Here is a 22,500-nt window from a genome sequence, read left to right as displayed (position 1 = left end):
TTTTAGCTAGTAGCAAAACATAAATGATGGCCAGCTTTCTATTGTTTTCCTGGGCTCAGGTTAGTGGTAGCAGAGTTTAGTAATGGCATAATTTAGGACTTTCCGCTGGGCTTTAATTATCACCGATATGACGGCTATCCTACGTTTTCTGGCAATATAAAGTCCAAGAAATGCGGCGTAGATCCTCTTTAAAAGGCGCTGCTAACCACTTTTTTAGCTAGTAGCAAAACATAAATGATGGCCAGCTTTCTATTGTTTTCCTGGGCTCAGGTTAGTGGTAGCAGAGTTTAGTAATGGCATAATTTAGGACGCTCCGCTGGGCTTTAATTATCACCGATATGACGGCTATCCTACGTTTTCTGGCAATATAAAGTCCAAGAAATGCGGCGTAGATCCTCTTTAAAAGGCGCTGCTAACCACTTTTTTAGCTAGTAGCAAAACATAAATGATGGCCAGCTTTCTATTGTTTTCCTGGGCTCAGGTTAGTGGTAGCAGAGTTTAGTAATGGCATAATTTAGAACGCTCCGCTGGGCTTTAATTATCACCGATATGACGGCTATCCCACGTTTTCTGGCAATATAAAGTCCAAGAAATGCGGCGTAGATCCTCTTTAAAAGGCACTGCTAACCACTTTTTTAGCTAGTAGCAAAACATAAATGATGGCCAGCTTTCTATTGTTTTGCTGGGCTCAGGTTAGTGGTAGCAGAGTTTAGTAATGGCATAATTTAGGACGCTCCGCTGGGCTTTAATTATCACCGATATGACGGCTATCCTACGTTTTCTGGCAATATAAAGTCCAAGAAATGCGGCGTAGATCCTCTTTAAAAGGCGCTGCTAACCACTTTTTTAGCTAGTAGCAAAACACAAATGATGGCCAGGTTTCTATTGTTTTCCTGGGCTCAGGTTAGTGGTAGCAGAGTTTAGTAATGGCATAATTTAGGACGCTCCGCTGGACTTTAATTATCACCGATATGACGGCTATCCTACGTTTTCTGGCAATATAAAGTCCAAGAAATGCGGCGTAGATCCTCTTTAAAAGGCGCTGCTAACCACTTTTTTAGCTAGTAGCAAAACATAAATGATGGCCAGCTTTCTATTGTTTTCCTGGGCTCAGGTTAGTGGTAGCAGAGTTTAGTAATGGCATAATTTAGGACGCTCCGCTGGGCTTTAATTATCACCGATATGACGGCTATCCTACGTTTTCTGGCAATATAAAGTCCAAGAAATGCGGCGTAGATCCTCTTTAAAAGGCGCTGCTAACCACTTTTTTAGCTAGTAGCAAAACATAAATGATGGCCAGCTTTCTATTGTTTTCCTGGGCTCAGGTTAGTGGTAGCAGAGTTTAGTAATGGCATAATTTAGGACGCTCCGCTGGGCTTTAATTATCACCGATATGACGGCTATCCTACGTTTTCTGGCAATATAAAGTCCAAGAAATGCGGCGTAGATCCTCTTTAAAAGGCGCTGCTAACCACTTTTTTAGCTAGTAGCAAAGCATAAATGATGGCCAGCTTTCTATTGTTTTCCTGGGCTCAGGTTAGTGGTAGCAGAGTTTAGTAATGGCATAATTTAGGACTTTCCGCTGGGCTTTAATTATCACCGATATGACGGCTATCCTACGTTTTCTGGCAATATAAAGTCCAAGAAATGCGGCGTAGATCCTCTTTAAAAGGCGCTGCTAACCACTTTTTTAGCTATTAGCAAAACATAAATGATGGCCAGCTTTCTATTGTTTTCCTGGGCTCAGGTTAGTGGTAGCAGAGTTTAGTAATGGCATAATTTAGGACGCTCCGCTGGGCTTTAATTATCACCGATATGACGGCTATCCTACGTTTTCTGGCAATATAAAGTCCAAGAAATGCGGCGTAGATCCTCTTTAAAAGGCGCTGCTAACCACTTTTTTAGCTAGTAGCAAAACATAAATGATGGCCAGCTTTCTATTGTTTTCCTGGGCTCAGGTTAGTGGTAGCAGAGTTTAGTAATGGCATAATTTAGGACGCTCCGCTGGGCTTTAATTATCACCGATATGACGGCTATCCTACGTTTTCTGGCAATATAAAGTCCAAGAAATGCGGCGTAGATCCTCTTTAAAAGGCGCTGCTAACCACTTTTTTAGCTAGTAGCAAAACATAAATGATGGCCAGCTTTCTATTGTTTTCCTGGGCTCAGGTTAGTGGTAGCAGAGTTTAGTAATGGCATAATTTAGGACGCTCCGCTGGGCTTTAATTATCACCGATATGACGGCTATCCTACGTTTTCTGGCAATATAAAGTCCAAGAAATGCGGCGTAGATCCTCTTTAAAAGGCGCTGCTAACCACTTTTTTAGCTAGTAGCAAAACATAAATGATGGCCAGCTTTCTATTGTTTTCCTGGGCTCAGGTTAGTGGTAGCAGAGTTTAGTAATGGCATAATTTAGGACGCTCCGCTGGGCTTTAATTATCACCGATATGACGGCTATCCTACGTTTTCTGGCAATATAAAGTCCAAGAAATGCGGCGTAGATCCTCTTTAAAAGGCGCTGCTAACCACTTTTTTAGCTAGTAGCAAAACATAAATGATGGCCAGCTTTCTATTGTTTTCCTGGTCTCAGGTTAGTGGTAGCAGAGTTTAGTAATGGCATAATTTAGGACGCTCCGCTGGGCTTTAATTATCACCGATATGACGGCTATCCTACGTTTTCTGGCAATATAAAGTCCAAGAAATGCGGCGTAGATCCTCTTTAAAAGGCGCTGCTAACCACTTTTTTAGCTAGTAGCAAAACATAAATGATGGCCAGCTTTCGATTGTTTTCCTGGGCTCAGGTTAGTGGTAGCAGAGTTTAGTAATGGCATAATTTAGGACGCTCCGCTGGGCTTTAATTATCACCGATATGACGGCTATCCTACGTTTTCTGGCAATATAAAGACCAAGAAATGCGGCGTAGATCCTCTTTAAAAGGCGCCGCTAACCACTTTTTTAGCTAGTAGCAAAACATAAATGATGGCCAGCTTTCTATTGTTTTCCTGGGCTCAGGTTAGTGGTAGCAGAGTTTAGTAATGGCATAATTTAGGACGCTCCGCTGCGCTTTAATTATCACCGATATGACGGCTATCCCACGTTTTCAGTGGCAATATAAAGTCCAAGTAATGCGGCGCAGATCCTCTTTAAAAGGCACTGCTAACCACTTTTTTAGCTAGTAGCAAAACATAAATGATGGCCAGCTTTCTATTGTTTTCCTGGGCTCAGGTTAGTGGTAGCAGAGTTTAGTAATGGCATAATTTAGGACGCTCCGCTGGGCTTTAATTATCACCGATATGACGGCTATCCTACGTTTTCTGGCAATATAAAGTCCAAGAAATGCGGCGTAGATCCTCTTTAAAAGGCGCCGCTAACCACTTTTTTAGCTAGTAGCAAAACATAAATGATGGCCAGCTTTCTATTGTTTTCCTGGGCTCAGGTTAGTGGTAGCAGAGTTTAGTAATGGCATAATTTAGGACGCTCCGCTGGGCTTTAATTATCACCGATATGACGGCTATCCTACGTTTTCTGGCAATATAAAGTCCAAGAAATGCGGCGTAGATCCTCTTTAAAAGGCGCCGCTAACCACTTTTTTAGCTAGTAGCAAAACATAAATGATGGCCAGCTTTCTATTGTTTTCCTGGGCTCAGGTTAGTGGTAGCAGAGTTTAGTAATGGCATAATTTAGGACGCTCCGCTGCGCTTTAATTATCACCGATATGACGGCTATCCCACGTTTTCAGTGGCAATATAAAGTCCAAGTAATGCGGCGCAGATCCTCTTTAAAAGGCACTGCTAACCACTTTTTTAGCTAGTAGCAAAACATAAATGATGGCCAGCTTTCTATTGTTTTCCTGGGCTCAGGTTAGTGGTAGCAGAGTTTAGTAATGGCATAATTTAGGACGCTCCGCTGGGCTTTAATTATCACCGATATGACGGCTATCCTACGTTTTCTGGCAATATAAAGTCCAAGAAATGCGGCGTAGATCCTCTTTAAAAGGCGCTGCTAACCACTTTTTTAGCTAGTAGCAAAACATAAATGATGGCCAGCTTTCGATTGTTTTCCTGGGCTCAGGTTAGTGGTAGCAGAGTTTAGTAATGGCATAATTTAGGACGCTCCGCTGGGCTTTAATTATCACCGATATGACGGCTATCCTACGTTTTCTGGCAATATAAAGACCAAGAAATGCGGCGTAGATCCTCTTTAAAAGGCGCCGCTAACCACTTTTTTAGCTAGTAGCAAAACATAAATGATGGCCAGCTTTCTATTGTTTTCCTGGGCTCAGGTTAGTGGTAGCAGAGTTTAGTAATGGCATAATTTAGGACGCTCCGCTGCGCTTTAATTATCACCGATATGACGGCTATCCCACGTTTTCAGTGGCAATATAAAGTCCAAGTAATGCGGCGCAGATCCTCTTTAAAAGGCACTGCTAACCACTTTTTTAGCTAGTAGCAAAACATAAATGATGGCCAGCTTTCTATTGTTTTCCTGGGCTCAGGTTAGTGGTAGCAGAGTTTAGTAATGGCATAATTTAGGACGCTCCGCTGGGCTTTAATTATCACCGATATGACGGCTATCCTACGTTTTCTGGCAATATAAAGTCCAAGAAATGCGGCGTAGATCCTCTTTAAAAGGCGCCGCTAACCACTTTTTTAGCTAGTAGCAAAACATAAATGATGGCCAGCTTTCTATTGTTTTCCTGGGCTCAGGTTAGTGGTAGCAGAGTTTAGTAATGGCATAATTTAGGACGCTCCGCTGGGCTTTAATTATCACCGATATGACGGCTATCCTACGTTTTCTGGCAATATAAAGTCCAAGAAATGCGGCGTAGATCCTCTTTAAAAGGCGCCGCTAACCACTTTTTTAGCTAGTAGCAAAACATAAATGATGGCCAGCTTTCTATTGTTTTCCTGGGCTCAGGTTAGTGGTAGCAGAGTTTAGTAATGGCATAATTTAGGACGCTCCGCTGCGCTTTAATTATCACCGATATGACGGCTATCCCACGTTTTCAGTGGCAATATAAAGTCCAAGTAATGCGGCGCAGATCCTCTTTAAAAGGCACTGCTAACCACTTTTTTAGCTAGTAGCAAAACATAAATGATGGCCAGCTTTCTATTGTTTTCCTGGGCTCAGGTTAGTGGTAGCAGAGTTTAGTAATGGCATAATTTAGGACGCTCCGCTGGGCTTTAATTATCACCGATATGACGGCTATCCTACGTTTTCTGGCAATATAAAGTCCAAGAAATGCGGCGTAGATCCTCTTTAAAAGGCGCCGCTAACCACTTTTTTAGCTAGTAGCAAAACATAAATGATGGCCAGCTTTCTATTGTTTTCCTGGGCTCAGGTTAGTGGTAGCAGAGTTTAGTAATGGCATAATTTAGGACGCTCCGCTGCGCTTTAATTATCACCGATATGACGGCTATCCCACGTTTTCAGTGGCAATATAAAGTCCAAGTAATGCGGCGCAGATCCTCTTTAAAAGGCACTGCTAACCACTTTTTTAGCTAGTAGCAAAACATAAATGATGGCCAGCTTTCTATTGTTTTCCTGGGCTCAGGTTAGTGGTAGCAGAGTTTAGTAATGGCATAATTTAGGACGCTCCGCTGGGCTTTAATTATCACCGATATGACGGCTATCCTACGTTTTCTGGCAATATAAAGTCCAAGAAATGCGGCGTAGATCCTCTTTAAAAGGCGCCGCTAACCACTTTTTTAGCTAGTAGCAAAACATAAATGATGGCCAGCTTTCTATTGTTTTCCTGGGCTCAGGTTAGTGGTAGCAGAGTTTAGTAATGGCATAATTTAGGACGCTCCGCTGGGCTTTAATTATCACCGATATGACGGCTATCCTACGTTTTCTGGCAATATAAAGTCCAAGAAATGCGGCGTAGATCCTCTTTAAAAGGCGCCGCTAACCACTTTTTTAGCTAGTAGCAAAACATAAATGATGGCCAGCTTTCTATTGTTTTCCTGGGCTCAGGTTAGTGGTAGCAGAGTTTAGTAATGGCATAATTTAGGACGCTCCGCTGCGCTTTAATTATCACCGATATGACGGCTATCCCACGTTTTCAGTGGCAATATAAAGTCCAAGTAATGCGGCGCAGATCCTCTTTAAAAGGCACTGCTAACCACTTTTTTAGCTAGTAGCAAAACATAAATGATGGCCAGCTTTCTATTGTTTTCCTGGGCTCAGGTTAGTGGTAGCAGAGTTTAGTAATGGCATAATTTAGGACGCTCCGCTGGGCTTTAATTATCACCGATATGACGGCTATCCTACGTTTTCTGGCAATATAAAGTCCAAGAAATGCGGCGTAGATCCTCTTTAAAAGGCGCCGCTAACCACTTTTTTAGCTAGTAGCAAAACAGAAATGATGGCCAGCTTTCTATTGTTTTGCTGGGCTCAGGTTAGTGGTAGCAGAGTTTAGTAATGGCATAATTTAAGACGCTCCGCTGGGCTGTTATCACCGATATGACGGCTATCCCACGTTTTCAGTGGCAATATAAAGTCCAAGTAATGCGGCGCAGATCCTCTTTAAAAGGCACTGCTAACAATGCGGAGACGCCAGACAGAAATTATTGTCTGTTATTTTTCCCCTGTCTCGGGCACGACCGTGGTCTCGGTCATTATGAACCAGCTAGTCTAGTGCCTATCGACGGCTAACAACTTTTAAAACTAAGCAAGGCATAAATTATGGCCAACTTTCTATTGTTTTAATTGCTTTGCTCAGGTCAGTGGTACCAGAGTTTAGTACCAGGCTTTTGGTGGTGATGAAAATGAGTGCACTATTTATCGCGCTTCACTGGGCTATTATCACCGATATGGCAGCTATCGAACCTTATCAGTGGCATTATGAAGTCCAAGAACTTTGGCACAGGTACACTCTTTCAAGCGCACTGCTAATCACTTTTTTAACTAGTAGGAAAGCATAGATTATGGCCAACGTTCTATTGTCTTGCTGGGCTCAGGTCACTGGTAGCAGAACACTTACAGAACGGAGCATAGAACCTTAAAAGGCAATATTCTGCTGTCGGCACCACAGCACCTGAAGTAGTAAACTAACTGCATGCAAACTCAAGAAGCATGTAAGATAGAAACATGGCACGTGTCGAAAAAGCCAGATTGGTGCAGGAATAGACCTCTCCCTTTTTACAAACACATGATGTCAGAATGTACAACAGTGCCACCAACTTGGTAGACTGGAACTATTATACTAAAACATCAATAAGTCACAAGAAAGCCACATTTAAATATAGCTTTTCATATTGTGAGTTTCTTATGCAATTCCTCATAAATTGTATATGGCCTTGAAAGATGGAAGTCATGTATGTATTTGTCCGTTCTATGTGTTCCAGCCTCAGAACATCAGTTCCCTCATGTTGTATGGCCTTGTTCTGCTCCATTCTACCTGCAGCCCTATCTTTTCAGTAGCCCTTTCTAAAGGTGGCTACCAGACTCTTCCATCTTCTGGAGCCTGAAAGACACCATTTTCTCTCGAAGTGCATGTGGTGTTTCTATACAAAGCAAGTGAGAACAACAACAACAACTTTATTTTCGGCCTTGGAGAGTGGGGAGTTTCATCGCAACAGGCGATACTCTACCCCAGTGCTTGGTGGAATGGGGGGAATAAAATAACGAGCCCCTTTACAATAACGATCGAAGTCCGATGGTGTCCTAAGTGAGAACTAAGTAAGTCGTCATAACAAATCACATTCCGCAGAGGATTACGACATTGACTTTCGAGACGATGCAACCAACACTTGGGTGGAGCCTTTTCCTTTCCATGGTGGATGGGAACTCGAATAAAGACACCAAAGCGACTAAACACGTGACCCCATTTTTGTGTACCATTAATACAAAGAAGCGACCCTCGACCTTCGTGAAGGAGTACGGCTTTGCGAAAGAGCTGTGTTCTCCGTCCGCACTGTTTCAGTTTCGCTATGCCTGCCAACGTCATGATTACGTCGCCGTTTCTTCGGTAGAGGTCTATTCCAAGATAAAGGAGATGTCCCGGGAGGGTGGGGAGTGGGAAATTTGGGTATCTTTTTTGATCTCGGAAAGAAGGGAGGGCTGCGTTAGTAATCTGTCTCTTGGTCTTTCGGGCAGGGACAGGGAAATTCTTAGATCTTTTGAACGTGTCGTTCGTGTATAATAAAAATTTGGCGTTAATGCACTATCTGTGTGTTCTGTTCATTTTCTCATATTCGGTTTTAGCACTTTTAATTTGTGAAGAAGAAATGAAAACCAAAAGAAAGTGACCATATCGCTGGCACCAAAGCAATGAAAATGAGTAATGTTCCAGTGTGCTGCACAGTATGCAACAAAAATCACAGATACTGAAAAAAAAAGAAAAAGAAACTGAGCGTAGTACCCATTTAATAGGCACTGATGATAACATTGGTTGCAAAGTGGTGAATAATGGTAAGTTTTATAACATTCAACAGGGTTCAAAACTGCTGTAAGATTCAATCCAGGAAAACAAGCATGGAACCTCTTTAAAATACACTATTCAACCACTGGAATCATTCGTATCCAAACTATGAACAATGCCAAATTTTATAACATTGCATAGAGCTCAAAACAGCAGTAAATATCGGCAGTGTGAAGGCTTGAGGCAGGCAATAGCTTGCAATAGCTTGAAATGAGAAATTTAATGTGTAAACAAGTGTACATTACATAGAAACAGGTTCTGCAACATGAACTGCATGCTTTTAGCATCTACAGGCACAAGACAGTAAAATCTACACACGATGAACAATATACCCTGTTCAAACTGGAAGCACAGCACTAGCAAAACTTTAACAATGTTGCTCAATATGCAGAATAAGAAGAGGTCTTGGCACTGCTATAATACTTGTTTCCACCTGGGGGAGGGTGCCACGTGCAAAACTAGTCATCTGGTGACTCTTGGGCAGAGCAGTTCCGAGGGGTGGGAAGGGGGTGAGATGGGCAGCCGCTCCAGGTGCCAGGGTGGTGCCGGACACTGGGTACCCAGGAGCTAAGTTGTGCAATAAAGCAAGACCCAGCGGATTCTTAGAGCTCTGAAGAGAAACTTTTTCGGAGGTATTGAAACGTTTTTTAGACGTTTTTAGTGTGGCTCTGGAAAGCGGAGGACGCTTCATGCCTGTCCTGCCCCAGGCGGATATTCACCTTGTACGGTCTCTGCTCTTGGGCATTTCCTGTTCCCCCTTTATGCCATTGGAATTCTTTCACACATTACCCTTCCCGAAGTATACAAGTATACTTCCATATTGCCATAAAATGTGGCACGTTTGCTCGGGCCAAAGATACATACAAGACATGGTAGTTCTAGCGGTATGTATAGCCATGACCTTCAAAGAGAAAATGCCCTGGCTGTGCTGCAGGTTACCACAGAATGGCACTTCATGACTAGCAGTGGTGAATGCTTACCCCACAGTTGGCACATGGTAGGAGCTGTTTTGTGCTAAAAACACCCATCAGTATATATCATGGGCAGTCAATATCAGTATGCAATCACAAATGCATCATGAAAGCGAAGCTGTACTTCCTCCCCAAAGAGTGCATCTTTGGGATGTTTCTTGAACATATATACCGTATTTTCACGCGTATTAGCCATGGCTTATGCGCGATTTTTCTATTTTGCGGACGCTCTGCGGCTTATCCACGGGTGCGGCTTATCTGATGGCTATTTTTCCCTGGTATTTTCCCCATACCCGGGATTAAACGAAAGGGCCGACAGTACCTCATGTTTTTCGGAACAGGACCGCCCTGCCAGTGCACGAACAATACCGAACAGGGGCGGGTCCACATTCGAGTGGACTGACCTTACGAATGCATTCCCCCACGCATCTTTAACAATAGGGCGACAGTGATTAACGTCTCCTGGAACCCCACTAACTCGTCAATCCACCAGAAACTCGCATCAAGGGCACAATCCGATCTTAATAGAACACTAGAACTGATCTCCTTTGTTATACATCATGTCTACACCTGAATGTGGACCACAGGGTTGATGGCCTTCCCTACAGTCTCCTTTGTCGGCAGACCCACAGGAAGGGTTCAATACACCTGACATCGGGATAGGACGTGGTCAGCTAAGCGTCAGCTCTCATTTGACCTGAGCAGCAGCATTGGTGGACACGGGCACGGCAGTTACAGGTAAGGCATGGCTCGAACGCGGAGTCACAGCTACGACAACGGCTTCAAACTAAAAGTCGTCGACGTCGCGGACCAGTACGGGAACAGGGCAGCTGGCAGGGAGTACGGCGTCGACGAGCGTTGAGAGTCTCTATTGATTTTTTTTGTGTGTGTGCATCACTGGTTTAGCGCACAAAGCAGTCGCGTCGTATTACCCGCGGCTTATCTGCGAGTGCGGCTTATCTGAAAAAACATTTTCAAAATGTATCTAAAAACGAGTCCTGCGGCTTATCTGCGGTGCGGCTAATACGCGTGAAAATACGGTAATTTGCTTGGCTGTCAGAGTATAAAACCCTTATTCAATGCAAAGTAATTGTATCAATTGAAACACTTAGTGATGACAGATACTGAGAAGGGGTCAGGACATTTGACCAATTGCTTTGCTCCCTTGCTGTAGGAAATGACTCTCTGCAGCCAATAAGGGCACTCGTATGATACGCATATCACAAGATGCCAGAAGGAGCTCGAAGAGATTGCCGCTACTGTGTGCACTCTTGTTCAGGTTACTTTCCATGCTCCTTTACGGGAACACTGTTGTGGTATGTTTCATAAACTGATTTTTAAACAAATGTACAAGTGATCAGAGAAAAAATTAATGCCGCTCATCTTTTTAAAAGTAATTGCTCGCTGGATGTCAAAAGGTACTGAAAAACTCGAAGCTGCATGGTGCCTGGGGTCAAAGAGTCCCCAGACTTACTGGAATAACACAGCTAATGAACGAGTATGTTTGCTTTTCGAGAAACCTCATTACTTGTACTCAGATGGAAATGTCATGATTAACACCGTGTTCCTAATTTGATTACTTGCAGAGGTTGGGCCACACTGTGGACATAACCTGTCGCGTCTCCTGGAGCAACGTAAGTCAAAATTTTATCGCCTAAAGTTCTGTTTAAGTAAATCAGAGTGCTGTTCAGCTATCAGCTTGGCAAGTGTTCGTTCAGATGCAATGTTGGACCACTTACTGCCGAGACACATGTCGTGCTGAGCTTGAGGCAAGTCTGTGCTACAATCGACTGGGTGGTATACATGTATCAGTCCAGGGTCAGGAGCTCGTACAACAGTTAGGTTTGATCGAACAACGCGATCGTAAAGATCCACGTCTTCTTTACCCCACCCCTGGATCGACACATCCAAACCCCCAACGGCTTCCAAGTCAGCGTGGAAGATTGCCACAATGCCGAAGCCAAACTGTCTCCAATAACCAGAGTCATTGTCTATTGTCATGTCAGATATACCGCTGACATTGGGGTCGTACTGGCTGAACACAATTGGGAAATAGACCGTTTTTCCAAGTACTGTGTTCCACCTGACACGGCGAAGCACAGCGTCATTGAACACCATGTCCACGTCTATGAAAAAGAGGAGGTCTTGCGAGGAAAACAGTCCAGCGCCGAGTTGCAGTGCCGACGCTCGAGCAAAATTTCCCGGAGCGGCAATCACTTTAATTTTTTCGCCGTCGTACTCATCACCTAGCATCTCGAAAGCAACCGTTTTGGCATCAAAGTCATCTTCGTCAGCAGAGTCTTGGAACTGGACAACCACCAAGACAATGTCCTCTGAACTGTGCAGGCACACATCGCGAAAAACACCCAAAAATCTTTCGTAAGTTGATTTCCTTCCAGATAGGGGAAGAATCATGTGAACTGGCCGTTGCATATCTTCCTGACTAGGAGTGATATCCCTGATTTGAAGCTGAGAAAACGCTTGCTGAATGTATGCGTGCCGACGAACAGGAAGGGTCATCTTTCTTCCTTTGTACTTGCGGTACGTTAGCAACAGATCTAGGATGTAGTCAGCACCATGGAGGGGATCAACACGAACGTATCCATACAGAATGTCTTTGAATTCGATGACGCGTCCACGTTGTTTTGAGAACCGGTTGGTCAGCTCCATGAGGTCGCTGATGACGTTGTTGACACTGACCTCGTAGTGAGTCTCAAATCGACGTCTCGGGTTTGTGACCTGTCAATCATATTGGACATCAAAAGCCCCCTAAGGGTTCAGCCACAATAGTGGAGCATTGCTACATGGAGACTTTGTGAAGTATCGCAGTAGTGTTCCAAAAGTAGAGAATTTGGCTTACCTGGGCAGAATAAATGTTTTTCGAAAAGAAATCCCATGTGAGGATGTCTTGAATATCATGCGGAAAGAACTTTGTCATCGAGGGCATTTCGGAGAGTGCGGACGAGCTGTTCAAAATGCTTGTACACCAGGGTGCAGACGCCTGCATGAAGTATGAGGGTCAGCATTGATTATGAAATGGTGAAAGAGTGTTGAAGGCATATTAGAGGACTTCTCAAAAGAGCAAGGATGGGACATTTAACAGCGCTCGAAACCCTGTTTCTAGCACACACATGGCTCCCACAAAATTTTGTAAACAAAATCCAAGGGTCTGTCAAGGACCTCTCAAGGCTCAGCCATAATTTTATGTAGGATGTAATACACAGTTTACGGCCAGGGCTTCAACATTTCACAGAAAAAAAGAAAATACACTTACAACCGACAGGTATCGCATGGGAGAAAACACAGGGACTACACAATAATGATCAATTCCCAAACATGACTGATGATTCCTGAATAATAAAGATCATAGTACAGTACACAAAATTGTTCAATACAAGAGAGGGCTCTGTTCATTTCTCGCTGGTGATCCCATTTGCAAAGAGTGCCAACTCCTGTGGTTGAAACTATAGTTTTGTACTATAGTTAAATTATAATTATGATTCTGGGTAAGTGAAATTATTTGCACTAGCAGTTCCATGAGAACAAGAAAAAGATGCAAAATCAAGGGTTTTCAAGGACCGTTGGAAAATTCCAAGGTTTCCAAGACCTTGAAAATGATATTTTAAAATTCTTGGTATTCAGGGGTTTAAAGAACCAGTGGGAACCATGACGCACAATATTCTCACTATGTGATGTACCGTGACATTGCAATCAAATTTACAAGAAATACGGAGAAAGCTGTCATTGGCAGTAGTGAGCGGGGGTAAGAAACTTCCTACACCCTAAGGTGCACATCCCTGGTGCACGCCCTGATGTGTGTGTGTGTGTGTGTGGGGGGGGGGGGGGGTATGCCCACACCCACTGCTAAGTCATTGGCCCAACCCGATCTCCTTGGCTGACATCAGCAGACCTGCATGGCATCATGCCAGCACGGGGAGCAGCTAAAAGCTATCATCAGCCAACGAAAATTTGTATTTTACTGGTGCTGCAACAGTGCTTCTGCCACACCAGACGACAGCATGAGTAAGGCCCCGAGTTTTCCGCGATTCAACGAAATGTCGCGGAATCTGGAATTCATTGCGGAATCCTTCGTTTGGCATGGAATCCCTTATTCTCAAGGTTGTGTGGATACTGGAGTTCTCGAATTCGAATCGAATATCACTCACTCGAAGTACTCAATTCGCGAATCGAATACCCAATATTCGGGTCTCCGAATATTCGACTGTTCGCCGAATCTGAACGACACCTCCCGAGAGCGGGCTTCACCTGACGCTTCCCTGCATGAGGTGAAGCCTGTTTTACAAAATTGCACATGCTGCAGGACCAACACAGACAGCTTCTAGTGTAGCTTAAAATAACATTAGCCTAAGTTTGTTGTGCATACTTGACCTGAGGAAGCGGTGGTGTCCCTCCCGTGTGCAGTCTAGCATGGCACGAGGGGAGTTTGATTTGACGTCTGGGAGGTTGCCTTTAAAAAGTTGAGACTCTTACATAATGGCTACAGCCCAGGAACAAAAAAGTTGTTGTAAGATGTAACTTTCCCAGGGCATGTTTTGTAAACCCCTTCCTATAAAGTTATTATAAACTGTAGATGTTGAAAGATTTTTGAGCAGGTATAAAATGACTGCAGGCGACAGACTACATCAAAGGAGAACAGAAGATATTATGTATGTAATGCTGAGCCACAAGTGCTTTGAACCTGCAATTTTATAAAAGATTTTTTGTTTGTACATTATCCAAGAAAATGAAGTTTTTCCTGTTTGAACCAGCCGGTGACTCCTTGCCGCGGAAAATCGCAGAATTTACAAGTTGGTGCCGCAGGAGTTTGAATTTGCCACAGCAGAAAACTAGGGGCCTTAAGCACGAGTCACCCGACACCGGTGACACCACATTGTGACTGCAAACAGCATGAAGTGACGTTGTTTGTTGTTTCAGCAGCATTGAGTATGAGATGCAACACACCTAGTTTGCAGAAAATGCAAAGATTGCACAGCCACGTGCACAGAATGCTACTCTGAAGAACATCAGGAGCCACTGTGTTTTTCACCGTCAACAATATCACCCCTGGTGGTGAAACTCCCCATTCATCATCTCAGAAATAAAGTTGTTGTTGTTCACTGTCTGTCAGCTACAATTTTTTTACAATACTCGTGCACTACACTGCATGCCCCACCTCTAGTGGTGATGTGCATCCTTCGTAAGCTTCTGCTGCAGCACGCATTTCCCGCAGCAGCTGAAGAGTGCGATGACGAAGTTCCTGCGCCTTAAATCCGAGAAAGTATGCATGCACCCTGTACATCTCCATGGGGTCCTTGATTGGGTGAAGGGTGAGAGCACGATGAACCTCCCTGCGCCGTACCCTTCCCTTCAGTGCAACCTCACCAAAGAAGTTGTGATAGAAGATTGTCTGCATCTGTAAACAAGCACATCTCATTGTCAAAGGGGGCAGATATCTTGCTAGAGAATGGTGGGGTACACACAGCCATGGATCTAGTAGGGTTGGGGTGGGTGAGTCTGGGTGCCCTGAAACACCCACCCACCCCGATTTCTGTTGGTGCCGTACACTTCAGTTGATCAAATACAGTGTGCACAGCAAGCTGTCCAAGCCTAGACCCAGACAACCCCCACGGATCAGAAAAATCCTCGACCTGCCTATCTAGGGTGGCACAGTGCCAAGCAAACAAAGCAAAACGACATGTATAGTCATATGTTCTTGTTGCAATATCAATGTCAATGCTTTTCAATATAAGTGCATATCAATGTTTTTCCTGCTCAAACTGAACACTGGTGAAAATGTTTATTCTTTATTGTATAACACGAAAAATGTTACTTCTCTGATCCAACAGGGAGCATATTCTGTACATGCTATAATGCATAAGCGCAGAGTTTATCCATAAACACAGAGTTTACATTAAAATGAGCATTTGCGACATTTGGAGGCACAGGTACACAGGATACAATATCTGCTTTCCAACAAGTCTGCCGTTCAAAAGCGCTGTGTGAATATTCGAATTTTTCAAATACCAAAGCAAATAACTGTGTATTCGAATCAAATTCCGAATGGAATATGAAACCCCATATTCGAATAGCTCCGAATCTGCATGCGTGAGCACAAAAATACCACAAAAGAAGGTACGCAACTAAGCGATCACTGCTTCTCGCATGTTATCTGCTATACCTTGTAGCGCTTTTAGCACAATGAAACTACAACGAGGTGCCGGCACACTACGTTTCCTTAACCCTGTAAAAAGACACTTTGCTTTTCACGTCTCTGCAGTGCTTCCGTGGACCGGTATTCACCCACGGCGTCTCGCAGTAGTCAATGTGCGGTGAATGTTGCTTGCAGAAAGAAACCACTCATGTCGTTTTTAATGGATGTGGTTGCTGGAACGCTACATACCAAACTTTGAGAAGTCTTTCATAGTGAAGCCGCTTTGAAGTGTGCTGAATGGTTTAGTTTTCTTAGAAGGGGCACTAAGGTGCAAAAATTTCGCCTTGTAGAATGGAAGACGCGGTTACGGTGACAGCTATGCAAAAGTATCTGGGTTCATCTGTTGCGTCATTCGCTTGCATTTAAGCGCAACGAAAACCGCAATAGATGATTTCCCTCTTCTCTCCTCCTTAAAGAGATTGTTTGCTCTCCAAGCATCAACTACAGTCGCCGTCCGATTTTTCGGACTCGGCGGGGATCGCGTAAGAGTCAGAATATTCAAGCAGTCCGAAAAAACGAATTTCGCTTCAAAATAAACTTTACTAAGCCCTAGTAGGCTGAAAAAATTTGTCGATGCTTTCCCGAAGCGACATTTCGTCACTAAGTACACTGACAGAGGCACCGCCGTCATCAAGGCCGCAAGTCGGCTTCACCTAACGCATGCGTGCTGTAGGTGAAGCTCGCTTTACAGCGCTGTCGCGTGGCTCGCGGGCGGACAGCACGTGCTGCTGGGCCGTTGGACAAAAACAAAGACGCAAAAGCGCTACGAGAGGAATGAAAATCAACAATCATCACTGCCTATTTTTTTGCCTCAATAGTTTAGTTGGTTGATTTCTTTTGATACGAATTTCAGATGATACCAATGTTTTCCGTCACCCCATGAGAGAAATTCGCGGGTTGGGCAAACAGAGTTCGAAATATCGAGCGACGGAGCAGCACGGCGTCCGAAATTTTGGACGTTCTTATATACCACCTCTATGGGACCCGCGGCCGTTCCGCGAACGAGTCCGAATAATCGAGCATGTCCGAAAAATCGGTCGGCGACTGTAGTTGATTTCTGTCGCAAACGATACTGTATTTCAAACTTTATCAGATCCGCGCGTTAGTTTGCCGCTGCTCTAGCGGTATCATTTGATACAGGGATCCGAAAGCAACAAGATCCACGCAAGTAGGCTGTCCTGTGGAGAAGGAGTGCGCTGGAGAAAAATGGAACGTCTAGAGGAAGTGCTGTTTTGGCGGTTCTCCGTGATCAAGCCCCCTCCTATCCCCAGCTTCTCGCCAGGAAATGTCACGCGAGCCATCCCCCCCCCCCCCCGTAATACGCTCCTCCCCTGGCGCCCAGCTGCGCTGCCGATGCTCCAATGAAAATACTTAAAACTCTGTGTCAAACTTAAAGGGACGGTCGCATCCAGAAACTCACCTATGAAACCGATACCAGTGTGTTCGGCATTGGCCAACAGTCTACCTGGCTAATTTTTTCATTCCAAAAGTGCTTAGATAATAACAAAACGAATTTTAAAGATCAGCGCTGCCTCCGTGGCTGCAGCAGCTCCAGCAGCATGACGTCGCTCTGTAAACAAAGGAGTGAGAGGGTGGCGTGCAGAGGAGGAAAGGCGCCGTCCAGACGCCCTGTAATTCTACGAGATGCTCGCACGGCCATGGCATTCCTTTTCTCAAAGGCGTGCCACTATTGGCCAGTTACAGAATGGCATTTTCTCGTTTTTCCAGAGAGGGAATTCCGGCATACCCTCAATATCTGTCGTCTGCTCTCGTCATGTATGCCGCCAAATGACAGTGAAAAAAAGTGAGGAATTAAATGACACAATAGTTTCGAAATTCACTGGAACGGATGCGACCGCCCCTTTAAAACTCGTCCATTTCGAATAAAAGGGATTAACAAGGAGTTGTTAATTGTCTATTGCACATGTTCAGCATGTTTTTTCCTGTTTCGTTGGGGAGCAAACTATCCCTTTATGAGGCACAACAGTCTGTGCGGAAAGGGTGTTCAATCATCACAGGAAACTATGTGTGGAGACTGATGGGAGGTCACCCTGCACTGTCACGCCCTTGAGAAGGAGAGAAGAGGGAAAGTGCAAATAGTGGTTTCCCGTTCCCTTTTGTATTGCTGTCAAGGTAACGGTAAGGCATCTTTCATTCCGCGAGGAGAAATGTTTTATACTTTAGTGCCCCTCTAAGATAGCGTCGAATACCACAACTACATTTGTGAATCACCTGCACCAGTATCTGGTGGCAATTCTTTTGCACTTCATTTTCACTGTGCCTGTATTCAGTTTGATAATGTAACTATTTGCTTCGTATTTGCTTTGGTTTTAAAATGGCTACTCGCGTACCCTTACGGTACATGATTTCCACAATTTCCCTCGCATGGCTTCCCTTTCACGGTGCATACCTCGTAAGACCAAGTGCAGGGAATACCGACGAACCGCCTGACACAGCGGCCCACCTCCACATCCTCATGAGTAGAATAAAGGTTCTTGAGGCAGTAGGACACATGGGGTGCTAGGCGACGCAAAGTTTCCCTGCTGAATAAGACTCCTGGACCTCCCATGCAGAAATTCTCATCTGGCTCCAAGCTCAGTTGTCCAAACTCCTCCTTGTTCCCCAAGCCTGCCTGTCCAATGTACTGTGGACGACCTGAGAGATTAAAAAATGTGTTGCAATAAACGTTGAACAAAGAAGTAAAAGGCAAGTGATATAGTGTAATGAACTTGTAGGTAACATTTCCTTGAGTATGAGAAGAAGACACAAAGACCTTCATGTCTTTTCCTTATAATCGAGGAAATGTTGTCAACAACATTGGTGTACATACCCATACACTATACATAGGGCCAGAAGTTTTCGGTTTTAACCCTATTTCTCCCTGTTTGTACCCCCCGAATGCAATTATCAGACTTCGGGTTAAACCCCATATTTGCGCCCCGACGATGTCAGTAAAACCCGAGAAACCGACCAAACACAGAACATAGAGGAGGGCGCAAGCTAACCGGCCAGTCTCAATCCGTGTCGAGCCGAGCGACAAGTCAATCCAATCCAATATCTGATTTGCGCATGTGCACCAAGCGGCGGGCTTTCTGCGTTCTCCCCGGTTGTGGATGCGTCACGCATCAGTGTCGGACGCTTTCGGTCACACTTATCACACGAACTTCGTTCAGTTTCGCAACGTGCACCTTTGTGTGACGCCTATTCTTGGGATCAAAGCCTGCTGTCCTGATGGGCAGACCAAAGAAGACAGCCCACGACTGGGCGAGGGAGTACTCAGATCTTGAGGTTAAGAAGAAGGCGTGCCTAGACGCTTTTCAGGACTCCGGTGAAATGCCCTGCGGAATTCACGTTGGTCTGCAAGTACTGCTGCTTGGAGATTTTGCCAGATCCAGCAAAAAAGCCTTATGATCGCATCAGAGAGCACGTGGCGTCGGCACGGCACGGTAAATTGAAAGCGGACTTTTGCAGAGCTCTGACTGACAAATGGAATGCCACATGCATGAGGAACCTAACAGAACTTGAAAGGGGCCAAGTCACGCAGAACGAAACATGGAAGCAATCCTTGATCCTCGACCCCCATCAGAAGCAAGCTGCTAGCCAAGAGTTCGAATCATACCAGAGCTTCTTTTCACTTGTAACTGACCCTGCATCTGTGCAAGAAGAATTTTGTCTTTACTTAAAGGAAGACATCCCAACAAATGATGGCCTGGGCATCATGGAATACTGGGTGAAGAACACAAAGTACCCTAATCTGAGGTCAGCAGCTCTGAGCTTACTGCGTATCCCTAATGGGAGTTGAGCGCACCTTCAGCCAGCTGTGTTACGTTCAGAGGCCTGACCGTTCGTCAATGGGTGCAGAGACATTGAGGATGGCAATGATGCTGTATGTTAACAAAGGAGGGTAACTACAGATGACATCATATTAACAATTGTATCTTCATTCCTTTGAATTTTTAAAACATTTTGAGAGAGTACATGTGTTACCATGTCATAGCTGTGTTGTAAGGTTTTGCTGTTGTATTAGAAGCATTGAAGTGATGCATTTAAGAAAGAATTCCTTTTCTGGTTGCGCACTACATATTAATAGTATAGGGATCCTGCCACTGTACCGACATAAAATAAAGCTTTTGGACTGGAAAATGCATCCTGCTGTCAGTCACCTGAATTTGCATGAATTTGGCCATCCAATATATAGCACCCGATTTTTACACCCCGAATTGAGAAAAAAGTATTTCCCAAAACCTTTCCTTCCTAATATAAGACCCGATTTCTCCCTGCACCACAATGCACTAGCACAGTGCAAAGAATTTCACCCGATACTTGCAGGAATTTAGGGTATAAACGTATTTCCCCGATTTTTACTCCCTGAATCTGAAAAAGGGTACCGAAAACTTCTGGCCCTAACTATACACCTACAGCTGCCTATACACTCGCTCTCCTGGCGGTATACTTTCAGAATAGGTACAAATAGTTATTATTGGCTAATTAGACCCCTATGAGGCTGAGAAATTCAGCATTTCTGAACAGCAAAGCATAAACAGCATCAGTTGTGCTGACAAGGCACATTTCAGAGGCAGATGAAAGTTGTTATTTAGGCTGAAACCCCATAAATCATCTAGGCTACAATGCTTGATTTCTGTATCAGGAAGGGAGCCACATGGAAAAAAATCTGGACTGACTCCTTTTTTCGATTGACATTTTTACAAAAAAAGCTTTCGCATTTGGCCTGCTGTGCCACTGTCGAGATTCGAAGTGTGCTGTGTAAACAGGCACTCTACCACGCAAACAAGTGAGGGGTTGCGGACATCTTCTGTGAAACTTTGCACGTGTATCACTCACTTGAGTTAACAGAGCGCAGAAATCTTTCCATGCGCTCGACGTGGACATAGACGTCGTCGTCCGAGCGCATGAACCACTCGTACTGATCGAGCAGATGGTCGTGCATGTACTTGAGCATTAGAAATGACTTCTTCTGTGGAGGGTATGAGTCGTCCACTCCTTGAAGAGAAACCAGTGGCAGGTCTTCTTCGCCTGCGGAAACAGCCAAAGTGCACCATTAGTACCATCCTGCATCCAAAGCTCGAATCGCCCTGGCCGTGTATGAAAGGTAAACGTACCTTCCCAATGGGAATCTTCACTGGAGAAAAACGCCAGGCGCCCCTGCAGAGATCGTCCCCATGTCCTCTGGATAGCAAGCGCGCGTGTCGATAAATACTTCTGAGCAGTCATCACACCGACAAAGAGAAGCCTTGGATGCTCCTCGCTCACTGGCTGAGGTTCCCCGACCAAAATGTTGCATTCCGGCGCACCATTTCGCCAAAGCAGAATCTGAGTTGTTACCATGAAGCCAAATAGGACGCTGGCGAGAAAGGTGCACACAGAAGAAAGGAGCCAGGGCATCGCATACACCTGCGAACAGCACGAACTGCTATTTTAGCTACAGGATCACGATCTATCAAATGTCAAGCTAGGGAGGCGACACGCAGGCACGGCTTTTTTTTGCTTGTGGCTACTTTGGTTCCACTAAAAACCTCGCAACATGAGCGAAAGCTCTAATAAGCACCAGTATGTGACTTTCACTTACTACCTGTCCAGTATATGGGCTGTTTGAGAACTTTCGGAAGCTTCGGAAAGTTTGTCAAACTTCCCCAAACTCATTCGCGCATGGATCGGATTGGATTGCTCAGGATGACAACATAGCGCATGTAGCCAGTGGTCGTAGTGTTGCTTTCCCTCTTTCTCACTCGTGTCGTCTTGTCCTCAAAGTTCTTCATATTGTCCCAAATTAAGGTCATGGGACATTTCGAACACCACATACGAGATCCAGCAGAATCTTGGTAAAAAGATGTAACGTTTCCTTGACTTTAAACCACTTACGTACAAAGAGTGGTTTCAGTAGAAATTGTTTCATAAACCACTCGTAACTGCAAAAATTTTTCACCTCATTGTCTTGTGTGCTACTCAAACTCAAGGAAATGTTACCTCTTTCTTCTAGTGAGTGCACCAGCTCACTTGCACTATTCTTCTTTTGTTCATCAAGATGCAAAGGTGCGAACCCTCAAACAAGACTGATCTGACGTCAGAGAAGTGGCGATTCCCATTGGGTCTCGAAAGCACGTGACCTCGCCCGCAGCTGTGCTTCACTCGAGCAGGTTGAGTTTCGGTATTCTAGGTGCTCCTGCGTTAGTCGGGATGTTGCCTGCTACAGGTGTGGCCGATCGCGGCGAGCAGTTTCATCCAGAAAAAGGGGAAAAAAAAAAATAAATAAACGCTAACAGAAACGGAAACTGTATTATAGCGGAAATATAGCAGGTAACGGCAACAGCAACGGATATCCCACACTCAGAATACCTGAAACAGAAAGGAAAATAATTTACGGTAATATAGTTGGGGTACTGCAGGACCCGAATTATTATAATCCTTTAGATTTACTTTCGTGTTAGCGTCGCGAAGCAACTGTGGCTATGAGCGGGTATCATTTAGATAAGTTGGTGAAATAAAGTTGAATGAAGCAAACAAATTAGCTAAGGAACTAACGCTAAAACAAACTATCAAACTGAAGCATATAAGTAAATGGTATTGAGTGAATAGAGGACGCATAGTTCTTATATGCTTATGGTGATGATACCCTGATGGTCGAAGTTGGATGGTACCTTATGGCGAACGCCATCATAACCGCTCTGAAATAACACAAAAATGATCACAGAATGATCTGCAAAAACCTTTGCCATCGCATGCGGTTGTCCCGCAGGAAAAGAAATTAGGCAGGCAGTACAATGATAATATTGGCTCAGAGCTGCAGATACATGCTAGTACTTAATGGAGGGCAGGAAAGACTGCTACAGCCAACTTTGCGACCTCTTATCAATATCACTCCAAAGGAACTGCT

The 22,500-nt window shown here is 44.5% G+C and overlaps 1 protein-coding gene across 4 annotated transcripts; it reads right to left on the bottom strand.

Annotated features, from left to right (window-relative positions):
* Nucleotides 1–8,626: 8,626 nt before the first annotated feature.
* Nucleotides 8,627–21,683, bottom strand: LOC135388663 (chondroitin sulfate synthase 1-like). Of its 4 annotated transcripts, none has more exons than XM_064618363.1 (7): nt 21,594–21,683; nt 20,729–21,020; nt 20,451–20,642; nt 18,019–18,263; nt 14,571–14,810; nt 12,258–12,398; nt 8,627–12,136 (listed from the first exon to the last, which is right to left on the bottom strand). In XM_064618363.1, exons 2-7 carry the CDS (start codon nt 21,009–21,011, stop codon nt 11,045–11,047), a joined length of 2,193 nt encoding a protein of 730 aa, XP_064474433.1. In that variant the 5' UTR covers nt 21,012–21,020; nt 21,594–21,683; the 3' UTR covers nt 8,627–11,044. The 4 variants fall into 4 exon arrangements, with proteins under 4 accessions (XP_064474433.1, XP_064474432.1, XP_064474431.1 ...); XM_064618362.1 differs by lacking the exon at nt 21,594–21,683 and adding an exon at nt 21,196–21,361; XM_064618361.1 differs by lacking the exon at nt 21,594–21,683 and adding an exon at nt 21,199–21,361.
* Between the last annotated feature and the right edge of the window lie 817 nt (nt 21,684–22,500).

Source organism: Ornithodoros turicata, chromosome 3 (genome assembly GCF_037126465.1).
Source record: "Ornithodoros turicata isolate Travis chromosome 3, ASM3712646v1, whole genome shotgun sequence".
NCBI classification, from domain to species: Eukaryota; Metazoa; Arthropoda; class Arachnida; order Ixodida; family Argasidae; genus Ornithodoros; species Ornithodoros turicata.
The sequence above is the reverse complement of the archived record's forward strand: the minus strand, read 5'-3'. Positions and strand labels throughout refer to the sequence as shown.

Coding starts and splice junctions, on each gene's coding strand:
- LOC135388663 (XM_064618363.1), bottom strand. CDS start 21,011: ATGCCCTGGCTCCTTTCTTCTGTGTGCACCTTTCTCGCCAGCGTCCTA. Junction 18,264..20,450: donor TCTGCGCTCTGTTAACTCAA/GTGAGTGATACA, acceptor TTAATCTCTCAG/GTCGTCCACAGTACATTGGA. Junction 12,137..12,257: donor AAAACATTTATTCTGCCCAG/GTAAGCCAAATT, acceptor TATGATTGACAG/GTCACAAACCCGAGACGTCG.